The 21,968-nt window shown below is 40.3% G+C and overlaps 2 protein-coding genes across 2 annotated transcripts in view; both read right to left on the bottom strand.

The window, feature by feature from the left end:
- cntnap2b (contactin associated protein 2b) overlaps positions 1–10,943 on the bottom strand; it is a 36,618-nt gene extending 25,675 nt beyond the window's left edge. Inside the window, exon 1 of the mRNA XM_035170214.2 lies at positions 10,551–10,943. Within this exon, the coding sequence (XP_035026105.1) occupies positions 10,551–10,632 (82 nt within the window). The 5' untranslated portion in view covers positions 10,633–10,943. The remainder of the gene's footprint in view (positions 1–10,550) is intronic.
- A 5,773-nt stretch (positions 10,944–16,716) lies between these two features.
- Positions 16,717–20,971, bottom strand: ccr12a (chemokine (C-C motif) receptor 12a). The gene is made up of 2 exons (XM_035170239.1): positions 20,829–20,971; positions 16,717–19,089 (listed from the first exon to the last, which is right to left on the bottom strand). The coding sequence occupies exon 2, from the start codon at positions 19,073–19,075 to the stop codon at positions 17,990–17,992; it is 1,086 nt and encodes a 361-aa protein (XP_035026130.1). The 5' UTR covers positions 19,076–19,089; positions 20,829–20,971; the 3' UTR covers positions 16,717–17,989.
- Between the last annotated feature and the right edge of the window lie 997 nt (positions 20,972–21,968).

The following is a 21,968-nucleotide window of genomic DNA, read 5'->3' as shown; positions in this document are numbered from 1 at the left end:
GCTGTCTGCCAGCTGAAGCTCAGCACAAGTTGGGTGATGCAGCAGGACAATGACCCAAAACACGGAAGTAAAGCCTCAACAGAATGGCTAAAAAAAAAAGAAAATCTGGAGCGGCCCAGTCAGAGCCCAGGCCTAAACCCAATAGAGATGTTGTGGAATGACCTCAACATAGCTGTTTACACCAGACATCCTGAGAATATGGCTGAACTGAAGCAGTTCTGTGAGGAAGAATGGTCACAAACTCCTCCTGAACATGCTGGTCTGATAGGCATTTCCTGGGAGTGCTTGCTTGATGTTTAGGAGGTTCAACCAGCTATCAATCCAAGAGGGGTTCACTTACTTTTCCCGCCAGTCCTGTGAATGTTTGATGGGTGTGTTCATAACAGACATGAAGAATTGTAATTGCTTGTGTGTTATTAACTTAAGCACATTGTGTTTGGTCATCCAATTCAAATATGTTTCGTCTGACTTAGCCCTCTATATCTCATGATGAAGCAAACTACAGCCACCTTTCAGATCTACTGGATGGGAATATCCAATAATAGTATAATAGATAGATTTTGGGTGAAATATTCACTTATTCAATATTTAAATACTTTGGCTTTCTTCCTTCCTGTGGATTCTACCAAGAATGAGATTGGTGGTACAGATTTTTATAACAAATGTTACTATCCATATAAAAAGAAAGACATCAGCAGAGCTCAAGTACTACCAAAGCACTCATCTGTTCAAACTACCCTAACTCTGATGTGTCCCGCTTAGGGTTGCAAAGGGGCGGAACATTTCCGGTAAATTTCCGGTAAATTTCCGGACACTTTCCATGGGAAGTTAAGCTCGTGAATTTGGGAAATTTTGACACTTTTTTTGCAAATGTTAGCTTATAACAGGGAACTTAAATGTAGTTGAAAACAAGACTAGGCAAGCCTAGCTCAGCTGGAACCTGGATGCAGCTAGGTGGGAACATTGTCTGCCAGAAACGTAAACCTATGACTTTCTGTTGTTTTTGAACGTCTTTGTCATTACCTAGCATATTGATTACTTGTTACACTGAAGCCATGTTCATTTTAATACCAAGTTTATTTGTATACAGTAGGCTAACTTTTTACAGCAGTGAGAGTAGGATGTATGTATGTCCACACAAAAGTACACCATCACCTCGATTACTCGCGGCTGTTGGGGTCCATCAAAAAAGCGAGAGTTGGGCTACTTATCAAAAATAAAAGTAATTACCGCAAATTAAAGGCTGAGCAATAAAAACGTCATTCAAAACTCTATTTTAAAGATGTATGGAATGCAGCACATGCTGTGTTTCTTTGAAAAGGATGTAGCTAGCTATTGTAAACCAAATTGACAGAATTAATGGATTGTTTTATTTTTCTCTCAACCCGACATGATCAAATGCGTCAAATGAAAGTCCGAAGTCCTCTTGTCCGAGAAAGCACGCTGTATCCATTATTGATTGACAACGCAAACAGGTGACTGTATTTATAGTCCACAGGAACAAAATTGTCTTGCTGGCAAGTGGCTAACGTTAGCAATTCTAGATCTTGCAGCATGATCTTGGTTAAAACAACCAAGATCATGGTTGATCATGGTCGATGATATCATCAACATCGCTTTCTCCTCCGCTGAGCCACAGGAGACATTTAACACCTGTGAACTACTTCCCATTAACTAACGTTTATGCGTAAAACTACTTCCCCTTTGCACTTTACATCCATTTCCTCTAAAGTAAAAATATATTCAGAAACCACCAATACTCATCTTCAACATACTGTCACATAGAGGAAAATGCTGAGGTCAGATTTTCATATTGAAGTCCATCGTTCCTGCAGGTTTTGATAAGTTTTCACTGACCGGGTTCTATCCTGAGATCCACATAGAGACGGTAGAGTTCTACTCACAAATGGATTAAGTCAAAAATGTCATTTTTTAAATTTGAATATTCCCGGAATTTTGCAACCCTAGTCCCGCTTTAGAAGCAGATGTCCTGTCAGCAGCAGCTCCGAGAGGAGCTGAGAGGACAGCTGTCAGCCAGATGGCCAGATGGACTGATATCAGATATTTACTGTACAGAATCAGTACTCAAGTAAACATCCAGGAAGAGTATAAGCACATATAGCAGCCAAATGATATTACAGCTCTGCTATCTGAAATCATTGTAGCACCTGTGCACCTGCTTCTGATAGTGTTATAACAAGTCGCTGGTGAAATGGAAGGTCCTGGTCAGAAGAAAAGGAAAGGTAAAGCAGAGAGGGAGAGAATTAAGAAGAGAAAAGCTCTTGCCCCAAATACTGGGCCTCATTTATAAAACAGTACGGAGGATCCATAACCATTGCTCACACGCAAAAAAGATTCATATTTATAAAACCATGCACTCGCACACCTGAGGGCAATTTCCCCTTTATAAAGCACACCTGGAAACGTGCGTACGTCTGTGATGTCATCCAAGTATCTGCAAGCCCCGACATTCATATTCGACTCGAAATTAGGTCATTTCCACTGTCTTTTACGAGTAAAAGTCCACCAGAAGTGGCTAAGCCAGCGCAAATTCGCATTTCTGACTGTCCCTGAATGCACCTCATCGGGAAGATATCAGCAGACATCAATGCTTTAAAACATGGTGTAAATGACCTCGTTTCGAGTTGAATATGAATGTCGGGGCTAGTGGAGACTTGGATGACACCACAGGAGCAGTACGGAGGCATGTTACGTTTTTTTCTGTTGTTTTTTTACATCTGAAGGTAAACCCCTAATATCTTCATTTGTATTGGATTCAACTGCTACCTGGCTGCTACACTGTTTACTCCTGAAACTCCAGCAGTGTTTTGTGGATTCAAACACTTCACCCACCTCTCTATCGGCATGGGGTGAGTAGATAATGAGTGAATTATCATATTTGGGTGAACTATTCCTTTAACTGAGGCAAAAGGCCTTAGTGAACAGGTGGTGTTTGAGGAGTTTTTTGAATCTGTCAAGAGATGTAGCTTTGCGGGAAGAGAGTTCCAGAGGGTGGGAGCTGTGACACAGAAGGCTCTGTCTCCAAAGGTTCGCAGTTTGGTGTTGGTGATGGAAAGCAAACCTGTGTTTGAGGACCGCAGCCTTCTGAGCGGCGTGTAGGGGTGGAGGAGGTCAGTTAGATATGGTGGGGCTAGGGCGTGGAGGGATTGATAGGTGAGAAGTAGGAGTTTGAATTTGATGCAGGCCTTTATTGGGAGCCAGTGGAGGTGAATGAGGGTCGGGGGGATGTGTTGCGGGTGAGAACCCTGGCAGCGAAGTTCTGTACATATTGAAGTCTGTTCAGGATGTTGTCTGGTACACCGGACAGGACTCCATTACAGCAATCCAGGCGGGAGGTGATGAGGGTTTCTGCCACGGAGTCGGGGAGTGAAGGCCTGAGTCTTGAGATGTTTTTGAGGTGAAAGAAGGCAGATTTGGTGACGGATTTGATGTGGGATTGGAAAGAGAGGGTGGAGTCAAGAATGACACCCAGGTTGCGGACATCGGGGGATGGGAAGATGGAGCAGCTTCAACCTCAATGTCGAGGACGAGATCTCCAACCTTCCGGAGCAGAGCCTTGGGGGCCCCAACCATGAGCACAGACTTGTTACTGTTACCGACATCGAGGTTGTTAGTGAGGTGGAGGTGAAGAAAGAAAGATTCTTTAGTGGCCAAAGCAGTGATATCATTAATAAAGAAAATTGACTGAGTGGTAACGTGTTGCTGCTAGGGTTGCAAAATTGGTTGGAAACTTTCCATGGGAATTAACGGGAATATACGGGAATTAATGGGAATAAACTGGAAACTTTGGGGTAATTTATACTAACTGTATTTACCTTGTCATATACAGACATAAATATAAACATTTTGTTTTGTCATAAGCAGACATGCATGCAAACATTTCTAATACAAATTTTAAAAATGACATTTTTGACTTAATCCATTTGTGAGTAGAACTCTACCGTCTCTATGTGGATCTCAGGATAGAACCCGGTCAGTGAAAACGTTATTGCTAACGTTAGCCACTTGCCAGCAAGACAATTTTGTTCCTGTGGACTATAAATACAGTCACCTGTTTGCGTTGTCAATCAATAATGGATACAGCGTGCTTTCTCGGACAAGAGGACTTCGGACTTTCATTTGACGCATTTGATCATGTCGGGTTGAGAGAAAAATAAAACAATCCATTAATTCTGTCAATTTGGTTTACAATAGCTAGCTACATCCTTTTCAAAGAAACACAGCGTGTGCTGCATTCCATACATCTTTAAAATAGAGTTTTGAATGACGTTTTTATTGCTCAGCCTTTAATTTGCGGTAATTACTTTTATTTTTGATAAGTAGCCCAACTCTCGCTTTTTTGATGGACCCCAACAGCCGCGAGTAATCGAGGTGATGGTGTACTTTTGTGTGGACATACATACATCCTACTCTCACTGCTGTAAAAAGTTAGCCTACTGTATACAAATAAACTTGGTATTAAAATGAACATGGCTTCAGTGTAACAAGTAATCAATATGCTAGGTAATGACAAAGACGTTCAAAAACAACAGAAAGTCATAGGTTTACGTTTCTGGCAGACAATGTTCCCACCTAGCTGCATCCAGGTTCCAGCTGAGCTAGGCTTGCCTAGTCTTGTTTTCAACTACATTTAAGTTACCTGTTATAAGCTAACATTTGCAAAAAAAGTGTCAAAATTTCCAAAATTCCCGAGCTTAACTTCCCATGGAAAGTTTCCGGAAAGTTTCCGGAAATTTCCCGGACATTTTCCGCCCCTTTGCAACCCTAGTTGCTGCTGCTGTTAATACAGTGTCCGATTTAAAGGTGGAGGCAAAAAAAAATGTTTCTCATCGTCAGAATCTCCTGTGCATATTATAATCACCCAAAACTGCAGGATTATTAAATTCAGAGACAAATGAAATCTATTAAAACTAACAGAAATATTATATTCCCAAAGGGGGCTTTAAGCAGAACGGTGAAAAATATACAGTGTTAATCATATCGTCGGCTAATGAACCCAGAGTGGTGGGTACTTTTGTTTGTACTGCGATGGTGTAATACTGGACTTGGTTCAGCACAAAGATCCAAGATCACAGATCTAAAGAATCTATATCAACTAATGAGTCAGTCATCATCATGGGACAGGAAATCTTCATAGTTGCTGAACTCTAGTTTCCTGCTCATCCTTCTATCCACGTACTCCATCAGTGCCAGTGCATCAACGCAGCATTAAGCATGAGTGTCACTACAGTATTTATCTATTTAGTGCAATCGGACCGATTACCGACCAATTATGGCAATAGACAAGGAGATCCTTATGGCACTTGACAATAATGATGTCATTGAAAAGATGGCAGATGGCAATGAGTTACTGTGCCACTTACTTGTTAACAACAAATAGGGTTAGCCTACAAAATTAGAGGTCTGGTGCTTTGCATGAAAAGGGGAACCTGGAAAGGAGTCAAATTCCAGCCTGAATTAAGGTCCCAGTCTGCCGCTGTCATACAGAAAGAAATTAGCTTTTCTGATTTGTGATGTATTACTGCCATTTGTATATGCAGTGCAGCCATGAGGGCCTATAGTGAAACCAGAAAGCTTTTATGACATGGCCCCTTGATCAATCTGACACTGCTGTTGATAATTTCAATAGTTGTGGTACTGATGGTAAACTATTACAAAACAAACAGCCCAAAGGAAGGGCTTGTTTGAGATGAAGTGTACAAAATCAGGCTAGTGAAGCAGGAGGACATGAAAATAAGGCTATGTCTAAGTCCCATTCTATACGGGAAGTTACAGAGAAACACACATCTGATTCAATGAAATGGTAAGAGATTTCTGTTCAGTTACTGTGAGTAATGTTCTTTATTATAGAAGTCCACATTGAAATGATATATCTTTAAAAAATATAAGAGTGTTTATTCTTTCTTAATTATTATTAATTAATTATTAATTACAAATTTCACATAAAAGAGTTGGTGCTGTAGCAGATTAATCATTATCTGTGTGTTGTGGTCTGTATGGTGACCATAAATCAGCTGCTGATTTGTGTCTTTCCACCTCAAACTTATTAACATACTGAAATAATGAATCTAAAAACCCTAAATAGTCCAAACAGACTTTTCTTAATGATGTGTCAGATATTTACATTGTCAGGGCTTCACAGGCCTTTCTCAATCCTCACATCCTATTTACGCTCCTTCAGAATGAACAAACAAATACTTATAGTAGTCTAATTTAGTCTGCTGATGAGTCCATGAACTGCTTCTTATGACCACTTCCACAACTTCTGTGTGGACTAAAAATGACACAGACAGGATGAATCCCTCACTAACAACTCACACGTCAAGGAGAACAAATCATAACCAACCCCCACCTCATACAGAATTAATTCACATGAACATAATCCAAAAGTGAAAGAAAAGTGAAACAATGGGGCAATTCATCAGGCAAGGGAAAAGAAAAGGAAGGTGCATCGAGTTATCTGAGCTGGATCAGTGCATCATTGGAAACACAGCACTGCAGGTGAACCCTCAGCTGAGCATCTGTGGATGCTCGACCTGAGCCTGACTGGACCCATTGGGATTGGACATGCAAGGTTCATACTAAATGTTTTGAATATTATTCGGGTTCAGGTCCCACTCAGTGTGCGGTGCATCTCCAGAGCGACATTCGTCTCAGAACAGAAATAAACTGTTTTCAGAATTTACCAGCTACACTTGGACGTTCTAACTAAAAGTTGTAAAACTATGGAACATGTGACACACTTAATATGTAAATACCAGTATGTAAAACCGAAAGATGGGTAACTATTTTTGTGACTAGTTATTCTCCTCTTCAACATGTTCGTGTGTTTAAAAAGTGTTATCTTTTGCAGTATAGACCAAATATTCTGTGTGTGTGTTCTCCTGTTCAACATTTCCATGCATTCTTTCACTTGTCAAGAATCTGAAAGAGTGCTCTTCTGTGTGCATAGATTCTGTTCTTACATAAGAACAAATCCCAGATAAGAAAACATTGGTGAATGTCAGAATCTTTGTAAAAACTGCGTAAGTGGGTTTTAAGGAGAAATTCCATTGCCGTTAGACATTCTTGACTTCTTAAATATCCTTTTCAATTTCTGTGTGCACATGGCCCTGCAGTCTCATCCCCTTTTATGGGCATTGGTGTGGCATTTACCTATGCTAATTAGGAACTTACGAACACATGGCATTCATCAATATAAGAACACAGATGCAAACAATTCTGCAGATTATGAATGAATCACGAATCTGACATAGACTGACTGGTATTGTTTCACTTGCGGAAGTGTCCTGACCTACTGAAATGAACTCACAAACCTTTCACAGTACACTTATATAATATAATATAATGAATGTCACTGTCAATAAATGTTAAAGAAGCACTTTACTGCTGGAAGGATGGCCTTCTAATAAACATCCCAAAAAAAAAATCCAAATTGGTGCAACATGACAGTAAAATACAGCGAAAAAGGTAGAAACACTACAACACCCAGAATGCACTGCACTCCAAGGCCGCTCTCCAATTGGATACTTGACCTCAGCGGCTGTGGCTGAGGGGTAGAGTGGTCGTCCTCTAGACAGAAGGTCAGCAGTTCGATCCCCAGTCTTCCCCATCTGCATGCCGAAGTGTCCTTGGGCAAGATGCTGAACCCTGAATTGCCCCTCATAGAACAACAAAGTGCTGCTAATAGATGCACTGTATGAATGTGTGTGTGAATGGGTGAATGTAAAACTGTACTGTAAAGAGCTTTGAGTGGTCATCAAGACTAGAAAAGCTCTTTATAAATACAAAACCATTTCCCATTTACCTGACCTCTGGTATGTTTACAAATATTAGCAACAGAGCCAGTGTCCATACACCACTCGTAGGAGTAAGAAGAAGCTCGTTGTCAACAGCTGCTTGTTAATCCAAAGTTTTTAGGCATAATGATTTTGATGTGCATTGTTCCGGAGTGCAATGCGCTGAAGAGGAAATGACGCTATCATCGGTTTCTAGTAAAATATCCCGATAGGCAATGGCTAATGACAGCTGATAACCCTCATATGGAGAGAACTCGGTCTTTATTTCAAACCAGAGGACTATGAACAGAACAGAAAAAGCAGCAAAGTCCACTTCAGCGTGGATTAAAAACCAACAGCACAGGAATGTTTTGAGCATAAACACACGAGAGCTATTCAGAAGCTATGTATGTACCATACTGGTTTACTTTCAATGCTGCAACTACTACTACAAATAAAACGATCAACATGCGCGATTTACGTATAGCAAAAGACTGTAATTAGTCTCTGTCGGAAGAAAAGAATAAGAGGAGAATAGAGAGAGAAAATATCAACACTGCTCTTCACAAAATGATTGATACTTTTCTTAATGAGTTAAATCTTTCTTCAGAGCAGCGCATGCATTCATCAGCCATCCCGCTCTCTCTCTCTCTCTCTCTCTCTCTCTCTCTCTCTCTCTCTCTCTCTCTCTCTCTCTCTCTCTCTCTCTCTCTCTCACACCGTGACCGTCACGTGTGTAAACTCAGACTGAGTAAAACTTAGTCAATGTATAGAGCTGGATGAGATGGCGGCTCGCTCGGTTCGGCTTAACTGTAAAAAATATATACTTTTCACAGTCCAAACATGTATGAAAAGACCCAAAATGATCGCTGTAAGTGGACTTAGTGGAGTGATTCCAAAGGGAAAGAAACAGACCAGAACTCCAGGGATCACAGCTTAAAAAAGGTTACTCGTAAGAATTTAGAACAAAAGATGAATGCAAAAAAGTTATGTTAAAGGAACTATAAGAAAACGTGTGAAAGAAAAAAAACAAGAAGCAGCAACTGCGACAGGTTGCGTGCATGCCCGACAAATTCACAGTAAAAAAAATGTGATTTATTTCTTTTCTGCCTCTGACCAAAATGTTTTATGCTTAATTTAATCAATATGCCAACGTTTCCACCAAAGTCTTTTTTGTAATATTGTGGCGTTTTTCCCAGTTTTCTAAGCACAAACCTGAAAACAAGAACATAGCAAGAAAGCAAGGTACCAAGGAAGACACTGTACCCTCCAACTATTCCAAAGTTATCTAACTGGCATCAAATAATCAGAGACCATCAGACCAGAACACAGACCAGTGGTGAAACCCCTCAGCGAGGCAGGAAATGCTGCATGTTGGCACTGTTTTGTGACTGATTGAAACCCAGCCGTGTTTTATATTTCTACATGTGTTAGATAGAGAGGTATAAAAAAGAACAGTGCAGTGGTTGGACAGTGTGTGTTCTTTGTGCTATGCTACAGCAAAAACAGCAAGAGTGTGTCACTGCAGTGAAACTGATGTCAACCTTCTAACCTTAAGCTGTTACTTCAAATACACGTTTGTTAGAGGTGAAACCACAGTTTTTGATTTTCAGCCACCAGATTTATCCCAATGAAATACTCACTGTTATGACGAAATAAATGGTAAATGGTCTGTACACCTATTAATTCATTCAGTGTCTGGACACACAGTCATTCATACAGTGCATAGGTAATACAACATCCATACACTGCCGGCAGGTAAGACACTTCGGCACATGGAGTGAAGGAGACAGGGATCGAACCGCTGTCTGTTTGGTCTTGCTGACCACTCAAAGTGCTTTATAGTTTTTTGCCATTCACAAACATATACAGTGCATCTATAAGCAGAGCTTTTTCTGTGAGAATGGCACATCAGCGATCAGGGGCCATCTGGGGTTCAGTATCTTCCCAAAGGACACTTCGGCTGCAGAATGGGCTTATAGACCCCACATAGGCTTTGCTAAATTTTGCATTTGTTGATGGCAACAACTACAATTCATCCCATGCACATTAACAATAAATACTTGTGGAAATATGTATTATGATATACATTATATCCATCCATTCATCCAGAATCTATTGAGGCTGCCATTTTTCCCAAATATCAAGTTCAAATGTGTTCAAATTGTGTCAGTCAGACGAGCTGGACCACTTGACGTTGCTCTGCTTGTCTGCGGTGCCTCCTCAGTAGCTGCTAAGAAGTGAGCCCACCGATTTGTTATGAGGCAGTTGCATGGTACGAAGATGACAAACCATTGATCCTCTACAGTGTAGGACCTAAAGGACCTCCACACGCCGCTTCTCACATGCCCCGCTGCCATGATTGTCTGCTCAGGGTTAGGGTTACACATACATCTACAATTGAACTGCAGTGTAATCAACATCATGTACAAAGTAAGAGGCCTCAGAGCAATGATGAAGGAGACGTTATTACGACTGTTGTACAGATATTATGTATTTTATTCTATAAAATATGTAAATGTTTTGGATAAACCGACCTGTCCACACTGACTCATAAACTGACTCCATCCTGCTGTGTTGGGTTTAATAGCAACACCAAGACACTGCTACACTACTACACTACTGATGCTCGTGTGTGTGCGCGCGCGTGTGTGTGTGTGTGTGTGTGTGTGTGTGTGTGTGTGTGTGTGTGTGTGTGTGTGTGTGCGTGTGTGTGTGTGTGTGTGTGTGTGTGTGTATTAGCCTACTTACGGGACACTGAGGATGTAGCACTGGCGGTGCTGATGATGCTACACACCACAGGCAGCAGCCACAGCGCGGTCACATGAGACATCTTCAGAGAAACGGCTGGGGGTCGACGGGGCGGACGGAGACGGTCTGTTGTTCTGGGCACACACAGGCGAGACGCTGCTTTCTCTATCAGCAGCTACAGCAACGAGCAATGTCTGACCTGCCCGTGTTGTCTCCTCTCTCCTCTCTATTTTCAACCTGCCCAGCGGCACTCCAGCGGGGCTCAACCGACAACCTCCAGAAGAAGCCTGTGAACAGAACGCGGGTGTGCTGCGGGCCGGACCTCAGGTGCATGGTCAGACAGACAGACAGCGGATGCTACTGCGCTGAACCGCCGGACTCATCGATACACCCCCGATCTCTGCTGGAGTTGGTACGGTCCGATACGTACAACAATGCAGGGCTCCCTGAAATTGGGAGGGGGTTGAGGGGGGGTTGGGCAGAAGGGGAGCGCCAGACGAAGGTGTGAGGACAATATGAAGACAAAGATCAGTGTTCCCCCGCTCCACGGGCAGCAGATGTCTCTGTGAGAGAACAGACCTGGATGACCGGGTGGATTCAGACAGGGATTTCTCTTTCACAGAGGCTACACATGGAAATCTCAATTAAAGAATAGCAAAAAAAGATTCGACTTACCATCGACTTACATTAGGCATGGAATGAAAAACAAGCACGGTGTTGGTTGTAGGGCTCCACAGCAGCAAGGAAGAAGATCAAGTGTGCCAATTAAGAGATGTATATGTGCACCCTCCCTTCCACTGGGCCTGATCACAGGGCTAAAAAAGGCCTGTATTTTTTTTAGGATATTGTGATTTAAATCCTATGTCTACTGTCCCTCTCAACTGCTAATATAGTAATACAAATATGACTGTAGATCCAACCAATTCAGCAGATCTGTTTTCATACACAGATATGTGACAATGCAAATGTCCGAGTGAGACGCTCCGGACTCTCTCCGGATAATGTCCGAGTGAGCTCATGTGAGAATCCAGAAGGAAATCCTCCGTGGCATTCACTGTGAGCAAGTGACCACATTTTTGTTAACAAATTTTAGTTTCCACCAAATGAAAAAAAAAATGCTGCCACTCATACAAGCTCCAGCAAAGACAGTCAACAGGGAACCTACATGCAAGATGGATTTGTAATCATCCAGCAGCGTGCTTAGATAACTGCCCCCAAGTTTAATGCCTCAATCCCAATTTGTATCAATGAACTCGCACTTGTACTTGTCATTGTTGCATTCTGTCCTTTTTCACATGCAAGCACTACTGAATTCACTGTTCCTAACCAACCAGGTAGTCCGTTTTATATAATGAACTTCAGAACTTCAGTACATGTGTTCATTTCCCATGCCTGTTCCCTCAGGAGTCACTACACTCCCAGCACTGTGCTGTTACATTAACACAGGTGGGCAGGTCTACTGCAACGTAATAGTTCCAACTGTACAGTCATGACATCTTGCATCTTAAAATCATATATTTCCCGAAACCTTGGGTTTTAGCTGCATAGTAAATGTCTGTTTGAGGTCTATTGCTTGGGAAGGTCACCTGTCAATATTTTGTCAAAATGTTGATCCCAATGTCGCATCAACGAGTCACACACTAGAATAATCTTGTACTCACCCACATTTGCTAGCAGACAACACATCAAAAATAGAAAATGAGTGCTGTATGCATGTACTTGAGAAAATCACTCCTTTCACAGACACAGGATGGGAAAACTATTAATTCAGTGTTTCTTTGGAAAGATTGGGTCACAAGAGAATGTCTTGAAGCTGAAGAGGCAGTGTGAAGATTCCAGGAACCTGCTGCTATACCAGCAAGTGCTGGCTATCAAACTGACTGCTGCAGCCATTTTACATCACAACGTCACAAAGAAAAAAATGTATTCTATAAAGGAAACAAAGAATGAAAATTAGTTGACAATTTAAATCACAATATTACTCACTTTGCATTTGAGGCCAAATTTGACTGTGTTACAGCACATGCTTTATTTTCCATTCTTCACCTATTGGCAATATGATACACCTGATATACTATTGGACCCTTTTCCAATCAAAGAGCTGGGGTTGGGGCAGGCGCCGAGTTCAAAATGTCTTCTTCTATGTGCTGGCATAAACTACAGCAGTGGTCAGTAACTGGGTCAAACCGTGGGTCAGAATCGCTGATCATTTTGATAATTTCATTATTTTTATTTTCACATTTCAGACTGAGACACTGACACAGACACACAGCACAGGTGCTGATCCACAATGACAGTCATAGAATCACGAAATAGAATAGAAAGGTAGTGTTACATATATTGACAAATAAATACGTAAATTAAGTAATGTGTGAATAAATCTACACAATTGCAAAATTGATAAATGGCATGTATGTCAAAATACCTGGCCCAGCAGCTATAGTAGCCTAATTTAATAAATAAGTTAAAATACATAGTCTGTGCCCTATTTCCCAAATAGTGACAGAATGGCTGAAAGTGACCAGCAGAGGTCCCCCTTATTTCCTCATAGTCTATGAACATGACAAGCTAATTATAACTTTCAATGGTCAATTTCCTACTTGGAAAGCTGTGACATTAGGCCTACATAGTGGAAAAATCCATCTGCCATGGAAATATTGATCCTTATATTTGCAATGTTTTTTAGGCTACTTATTTATTCATTAACTGCAGAATTATAATAGTGCATAATTAGCCTCCAGGGCAGAGTCTACAGAGTTTAATCGGTTGCTTATATCGCATTTCTGTACATTTGTATTGCTTTGGCGATTAATGCAAAAAAATGAATATGTAAGAATAACATTTCACTGCACGTTAGAAAACATGAAACTGACAGAAACTCAGATTAAACCATTACATTGGTTAAATTCCCTGACTCTCTATGTCTGGAATGCTGACCTTAAATTCCAATACTGTACTGAACTTGAAACAGTTTGCTTAAAGGGGACATTGTATGCCCATTTTACCACAAGTTGATATGGTTCCTTGGGGTCTTAATGAAATGTCTGTAATATACTTTGGTCAAAATACCACAAGGATCATTTAAAACAGCACCCTTTTTACCCTGTATAAAACAGCCCTCCACAGAGTGACCTGTTTTGAGTGCCTGTTCCTTTAAATGCTAATGAGCCAGCATTACAACACAGTACACAGGAAGCTCAATCGAGTCACTCAAGCATGACGTTTCTGACTTAGAGGAACCATAACAAAACGTTAATTTGACACGTTAATACCCACATTAACGTGTAGAAGCACTAACAAAGTGGAATTTGCATGATATGTCCCCTTTAAATAAACATCAGTTTATTCATAACCTTTACATTCTTGCAGAGGTTCAGTAATGACATTTATTGTTACCGGTATAATAAACAGACTTGTGTTGACCACAATATAAAAACACTGCAGTTGATACATTTTCTTTGGTAATTTTGAGTCACCTATACTTTCTTTGAGTGTTTTAAATTATTTTCGATCTTTTATCTCTATATTTTCACTTCTTGTCAGATGAAGACAGAATTAATAATGTAACAAGCTCTTACAAACAGTAGTGTGAAGTCAGGGGTCACTTTAGATGTTCATGAGCTGGTAACGGCTCCAACAAATACAGATCTTTGTCACTCTAAAACCGCTACAATGTTTTTATTTTAATTAGTGTAATACAAAATGATCTAATATCTAATCAAAGTTACAGGAATACAGAAAAAAAATTAAAACATATGTAGTGGAAAATTCAACTGACCAGTGTCTAAGGTATTGGAAATCCCCCTGACCAGGTGTCTCACTGCTGTGATACCGTCTACCTGACAGGATGGAACCCTTACTTGGCGGTGTCTCACTGCTATGACCTTGATAAAAAGGGTGCATGCCCTTATTTGGTGATGTTTTCTTCCAACTGCTACAGCGGATGGACACAGCAGATAGACACAGATGATGATCTCATGTCTTTCATGTCTTTTTTTCATATTATGTTTTATGAAACGCCTCTTTGTATAAGTTCTGGCTTTTGTGAACTTGCGGCCAGTTCCATTTTGAGCACCCGTGCTTGTTGTGTAACCTCTGCAGAGCTTACTATTATAAAGACTCAAAGGCAACTCCAGTCTGAGAATTTCATTATTTCAAATCTCAAGATGAATTTCCATCACACATATCTTTGTATTTTTCCTCTTTCCTCTTCCATTGATTATCTGATGATCCCACAGGTTTGTCTGGTGTCCCTGTCTATAAAACTATAGTTCAAACTAAATCCAGCTTTAACTACTACAACAGTGAAATATAACTTATACACTGCAGTATTTAACAATGTATCTAACATCTAATATTTAGCAGTATCTAACAATGTCATATTAATAAATAGTCTGAGGGACCAAACCAGTGCTTTTACTTAGATAGTTCGTACTACAGTTTTTCTGTTAACAAATCAGGAGCTAAAAGGTTGGCAACCTCTGGTTTAAGCTCTAAAAATGTGAAGTATTTTAAAAGCTGGTTATATTATCTATTATGTTAAATCTTCCTAAAAAGTAAGTAGTGACTGAAGCTGTCAATTTTGAAGAAGAAAGTACATTTGTAGTGTAGTGGAAGGATTAAGTTTATTAGAAGAGCTGCTTCTTTCGTTCACATGGAAATATTTTGCAGTGAATAATTTCACAGCTGACAGCACTTTTATTGCATTTAAAAATATTAACACATTACAAAAAGAATCACAATTGATAAACCTGTCTCCCAAGTTTTAAGTAATGATAAATTAAAGAACAAAAGTCCACCATCTTTGTTTGGGTCGGGGTCTGCAGCTAGTGTGACCCCTGGACAGTAGTTTTGAGTTGTCGTTACCTAGGTCAGCTGATCAAGTTGGTTGTGCTTTAACTTACAAATAAAAAAGCATAGCATCTAACAAGTTTTTCCTTCAGTTGTTGAGTTTGGATTACAATATCTCTTAAATGAACTGAATTGAGTATAAAGGGCTGACAATTACTTTCACATATAGTCATGTGCTGGCATTGAACAATAAGCAGTCCATGATTTGTCCATATAACTTAAAGAACTAAGTGTCATATTGTGATAAGGTATATTATCAACAAAAATATAAACGCTTCTATTTTCACTCCCATTTTTCACAAGTTAAAGTCAATGTTGTCAACAACCACCCATAGTGGTGGTGGAATTATGGGATGGGCTGGCATAAACTACGTACAATGAACACAGGAGCATTTTATTGATGGCAATTCAAGCACACAGACATATTGTGATGAGATCTTCAGGCCCATTGTCATGCCATTCATCCCCTCATGTTACAGCATGATAATGCACAGCCTCATGTTGCAAAGATCTGTACACAATTCCTGGAAGCTGAAAACATCCCAGTTTTTGCATGGCCTGCATACTCACCAGACATGTCACCTATTTAGCATGTGAGGGTTGCTTTGGATTGACCTGTACGACAGCAGGTTCCAATTCCTGCCAATATCCAGCAACTTTGCATAGTCATTTAAGAGGAGTGGACCAATATGCCACAGGCCACAATCAATAACCTGATCAACTCATATGCAAAGGAAATGTGTTGCACTGCTTGATGGTCATACAAGATCCTGGAAACTGTAGTTCAGTGCCTAAGGGGAGAAATTATCCAACATTGTTAGCTGACTTGGGTAAGCAGAAAATGGGATAGAGGAAGGGATGATGTTAGCCATGGTGAAGTTATCAAAAAAAAGAAAAGGACACTGTTGCTGCAGTCCTTAAAAGCACAGGTACATGTTTGCTAATGCAGAGCTTACAGGTATGGGGTTAGCAGCATCCCAAATGCAATTTGATGGAATAAATCGAATAATCCTGTGATAACAATAAATCTCAAAATATTTAGTTTTACAAGAAGAAATGAGAGAGGGATTTCGATATAAAACACCCCTTTATTCGTCACATTGTTTCAACATATTACTGTCCACATGCGTATTTAATGTTGTTTTCCCAGAAATGACTGTAATGAATCACCAGAGAAATCTACTTAGCTGACAGGAAACGGCTCCAGATGTTCTGTCAGAAAAGGGGAAATGGTTGAATCATTGGTCACGAAAAATCAAAAACTGTTGAAAATAGAAGGGAACAGTTTCCATTAAAAGAACAGGTGTCACAGGGGAACAGTGTGAATGTCATATTTATTGGAATGGTAACACACAAATTATTTCAAAGCGTTCAACGGTACAAGATAAGTCCAATACATCAAACCTCTACAAGTATACACCAAATCAAAAAGACTGGAATTCCGGACCTCGTTCGGAGCACATGCATGAAATCATCAAGCAGGCAATTCAAAGAACTAAAACAATACAGTCCCACAAAGTCCTGTCTGTCCCTCAATGTGCTGCTGAACACAACGTGCCAGGAGTTAAAATAATGGTATATGACAAATGGACTGTATTTACAGCACAAGTTGAATTCACCCATTCACTCACATGTCTATGTGCAGCATTATCTCTATCCCACATCATTTATGCACTGTTGGCTCAAGCCTTTCTAAAGTGTACAACCATCTATTTCGGAGCTGTTTTGAAACATGTATGGACTGAGAGCCACTGTTGGGATATGGGAAAATACGTTTGCCTTTTCATTCTCAATGAATTACCAGCTCTGCACATGTGGCAAAATATTTTGACCTGACATAATCAAATTCATAGTGTATCTACATAAAATGTGATCAAAGGCAGAAGCATTTTGTAGTTGATTACAGTAGTTATGGTTTGTACAATTGAAGATACTCAAAAAAAGACACAAAGCAAGTCTTCATCATGTAACCCTTTCAAATAGAGGTAACATTATATAGAATAAACAATATCTAAACACTGACAAAATTATCTAAGACAGTTAATGATAAAGACAATTTTATTCTTTCTTATTAAGTGTGAGATTTACTCACTTTACAGTACAAGCCACAGTCACGCATTCACACTCACATTCATGCAGCGCTACTATATGTTCCACTTTTTCTATCACCATCTGCTGGAACATTCATCAGGGGCAACTTAGGGTTCAGTATCCTGCCCAAGGACACTTTGTCATGTGGACTAAAGGAGCTAGGAATCAAACCAATGATGACTCTCTTTACTTGCTGAGTGTGTGTGTGTGGTCAAGGTATTACTCATGTTGTGAGGACCTACATTTTTATAGACCATCAAATGGGGACTTGTCTTCCTTATGGGGACAATAAACAAGTACCCATAAGGTAAATATTTCAATTTAAAGGGGAACACATATTTTAAGGTTAGAGTAATGTTTGGCATTGGCTAACATTAGGATAATGCTTAGGGTTCGATCAGTAGTTGTTAGGGTTACACTAACAAGGTTACCCTAAGCACTAAGTCCCCAGGAAACAAATGTCATTACACTGACATTCATTTGGTGTTTGTGTGTGTTTAGTAATCATAAGCAGAGTGTGGTGTCCGCTGTGATGTGGTTTTGGTGCTCTGGCTGCTGAGGCTGATATGTCTCTTCAGACAGGGGATCTTCTTTGCCACTAGCCTTCTGAAGTGTCTCTGGAACTTCTTTCCCACAAACGTATAAAACACAGGACTGATACAACAGTACAGAAATGCTATGTTCCGGGTGACATACAAGGCATAGTCCAAACTCTCAGATTCACTACACAGGTCATCATCCTCGCTGGTGCTGGAAATCTGTATAGCTTGGAAGAGAATGACGATGTTGTAGGGTGTCCAGCAAGCGAAGAAAGTGAGAATGATAACAAATATGAGCTTGATGGCGCGGCACTTCTCCTTCATGCGGGTAGACAGGATACGGACTGTGATGCTGATGTAGCAGTACATCACCATGAACAGAGGGAGAAGGAAAAACAGGAGGAATTGTTGGTAATAACTGACCAGACGCCAGCGCTTCATTGTGCTTTCAAGAAATCCTGACTCCTCACACATGAGTCCACTGAACGGACTCTTCCACACATTCTGGAGAACCAGCTCTTTTATGCTTGCTACAACACTGATACACCAAACTGCTACTGACCCAACAACGGCATATGCCTTTTTCCTGCTCTTGGCAGCTGCCACTGCATGCACCACAGCAAGGTATCGGTCAAATGTCATGAGTGTGAGGAAGAGAATGGAGCTGTAGAAGCCAATAAAGTAGGCGCTGCTGACCATCTTACACAGAAACGAGCCAAAAATCCACTCTGACTGATGGTATGTCGCCCAGAAGGGGAGACTGGTGGCAAAGAGGATGTTGGAAAGGACCAAATTCAGGAGGAAGACGTTTGTCACTGTGTTAAGTTTTTCATACTTGTAGACGATGAAGAGGACAAGCCCATTGCCAAGGTAACTCAGGATGAAGATGACATAGTAGAAAACTGGGATGAATCTTGCCCCAAAGTAGTTGACACTCTCCTTCGAACAGATCTTAACTGTTTTGGAGCCCACATAGCTCGGGTCGGTCGTGTTACTGTCATTGAACAGATCCAGGTAGAGCTGATATTGGTCGTCTTCGTTCATGGCTGGAGTCTATCCTGTAGCGTAGAGATGTTAAAGAGCATTAAACAACTGGTCCTGATCACAACAACTGAGCTGCAAAACAACACAGAACACTTGAGAGTACAAAATAAAATACAGAGAAGTGTTAAGAAATAAGTGACTGATTCTTGTGTGGTCCATCAACTTAGGTTCCTATTTTTTGCCACTCAAAACAGAGAACAGAAAGTGCTTGGCACAACTAAAAAAAAGTCCTGACTCTCTCAACTAGTGTGCAACACAGTGACTCATTTCTTGTTGTTCCCAGAAATTATTCACTATCAGGTACTGTGACTTGAGTTTTATACTTTTTATCTCCACAATGAAAGGGGATCCTTTGTGGGGAGTAGTAATGTGGGAATATTAAACCATGAAGCCTGCAATTAATAGCCATCCTGCTCTATCACCCCCACCATCACTACAGCCACCTCCACAGAGTAAAACATCTTCCAGTGAGTTTGTGGGAGCTTGTAGCAGTTGCCCAAGTTTTTATAGTTTCCCAAATTGTCTATAAAGTTGTCATTTCCCACAAAAACAAGACATAGATCGACATTGAAACATGCTAGCCTTCTGCTAACATTTTTATGTGTTCGATTTATTCTTGTCCCATTAGTGACCTCAGTCAAAGCATCCAGTATTTCCCGGGCTGTGCCACTCCACTCTGCTTGTCTTTGCCAAATGCTCTGAGATTAAATTCTTTCAATCACACCACATCTTTCAATCAAACTTATTGAAGAGGGAAAATCAATGAGCATGTTAAATTAGCGCTGACAAAGTTTATTCAAAAGGCATAAAGTGAATGATGCAACTCAGATAAAAAGCTATGATTGCTTCCTCTATTTTTGAAAAGACAACATTCTAGTCAACAGCGCTAAGCCCATTCATACATGATGAGGTTGTGTTGGGGTTTTTGTTTGAAAAGTAAATTTTTTTGGCAAACCTGAGTTTATATTTAATGTGCTTTTGTGCAGATCCATTCTAAGTCATTTCTCACAGTGAAAGTTCATAAACGCAGCGCAGAGGCTTGTTTCCTGTCCCATGACTTTGCATCATCAGAAGTATTTATCATGTTTTTAACTGTGGGTTTGTAGAATCAATGTGACTTTAATGTTGAAACTCCATTAATAAATATTCAGACATGTTTTCTCTTTATGATAAACCATCAAATGTGGTAATCTGTGATTTATCTTTATGAACCTTGCAACCAATCGGAACTCCATCTTTTCAAACAAAACATTTAAAAAATTTAAAATTAAAATGCATAGTTAGTTGATGATTTTCTTTTGATGATGCCCTTTAAAATCTATCAACAGCAAATGTGCATACACTGACATTATCCACAGCTGGAGAAAATCTATAGATTCTGAATGAAATATCAGAAAACTTATTTTTGTAACATGACACATTTGCTTATACAGTATAAGACTGTCTTGTAGCTTCTCCATTTTAAATTAAATTTGTGTATTTGGTGCTGTATAGTTATTTATAATGAACAATGTTGTTTTCAGTGTTGCTGTTTCTTTAATATTCCTTTTCATTAGGTGAAAAGAGTATGCATTTGGAAAAAGAATTGTCATTGTAGTGTGCATTTGATCTCTGAAATTCACAACACGCAATATGAACAATAAATTGCACATGTACATCTCATAAATCAGCACATGGTGTCAAATACAAATTAATATAAAACAAACAAATTCAGACTTTTGAAGTCACTGTCCTGAAGTCGGACTGAACTCACCGCAGGAGCTTTTGTAGGTGTGCAGGAGAATGATGAGAAACGCAAAGAACAGCTGAGGGACTCTGGAGTGTTCGCTGCAGCGGTTTAGTCAGAAGTGAGAAAGACGACAGTTCCTGCTGAAGGCAGACACTGTCGTCACTGTCGTCACTGTCGACACTGTGCTGTAGCATGTGTTGAAGTCAGGTGATGTTGCTGGCCAGTCATCAGCCATTCAGACTTTCGTTTATTTTTATTGGTTACAAACATAGTTGACTTCATAGCCAACAGGACCATAAATCATGTGTGAAAAACACAACATTGTTTCTTTACAATTCAAAATGTGCCTTTCAGAAAAAATGGTTAATAACAGGGATTACATGGTGATCAAATATTGCAGTAGGGCTGCCCCTTTAATGTGCAATCATTTGGCAGAAACACTTCAGATGAGATTCCACAAGTCCAGCATTCAGGTTGTTTTTCTTTTTGTCAGTCACTCTGCAGCGACTTCTTGACACCAGAAGTAGCTGCAGAGTGACTGCTCCTCATGTTCACACTGAGGATAAAATCATTTCAGCACTCTCCCATTCCACATGGTGTGAGTGAGATGAAGTGAGCTGCCTTGTTAACCTTTCCGTCCGCCTTCTGCATGAAGGTGGTGTGGTGGCAGTTTCTGTTTAATAATGATACTCTATTGTATAATAATACACACATAACATTGTTTCTCGGAAAGTTCAACTAAAACACCTGCAGGTGGGCTCACCCCACACAGCCACCTAGTGTGACGTGTATAGAATGAGCACAGAGCACAGGAGAATCACTTCACTTATACAATCAGAAGCCCCTCCCCGCGAGGAGCCAAAAGGTATTCTTCAGTCTCTTGATGTCTGACCAGGTTGGGCAGAGTTCCTGTCTCAGATCTCCTGGTGTGACTTCTGGTGTGAGACAATCTGTCTCCGAGATCCCTTATCTAGATTTACAACATCAAAAGACTCCAGTCCTGTATACAATGCAGAGTTCCCCTCACCCATCTCTATCAGACACACTAAGTAACCCCTGCAGTGAAGCATTTGCTAAGACACACATGTGGGGGTCATAAACACTTCCTTCTGCAACTTCCCGTAGTTAAGTCACAGAAACACATTTGTTATCTACTTCTTCTAA

This window comes from Hippoglossus stenolepis, chromosome 11 (assembly GCF_022539355.2).
Source record: "Hippoglossus stenolepis isolate QCI-W04-F060 chromosome 11, HSTE1.2, whole genome shotgun sequence".
In the NCBI taxonomy this organism is placed as follows: Eukaryota; Metazoa; Chordata; class Actinopteri; order Pleuronectiformes; family Pleuronectidae; genus Hippoglossus; species Hippoglossus stenolepis.
This window is presented reverse-complemented; position numbering and strand designations above follow the sequence as displayed.

What these genes read in the sequence shown, in the direction of transcription:
- ccr12a (XM_035170239.1), bottom strand. Translation starts at nt 19,075, where the DNA reads ATGAACGAAGACGACCAATATCAGCTCTACCTGGATCTGTTCAATGAC.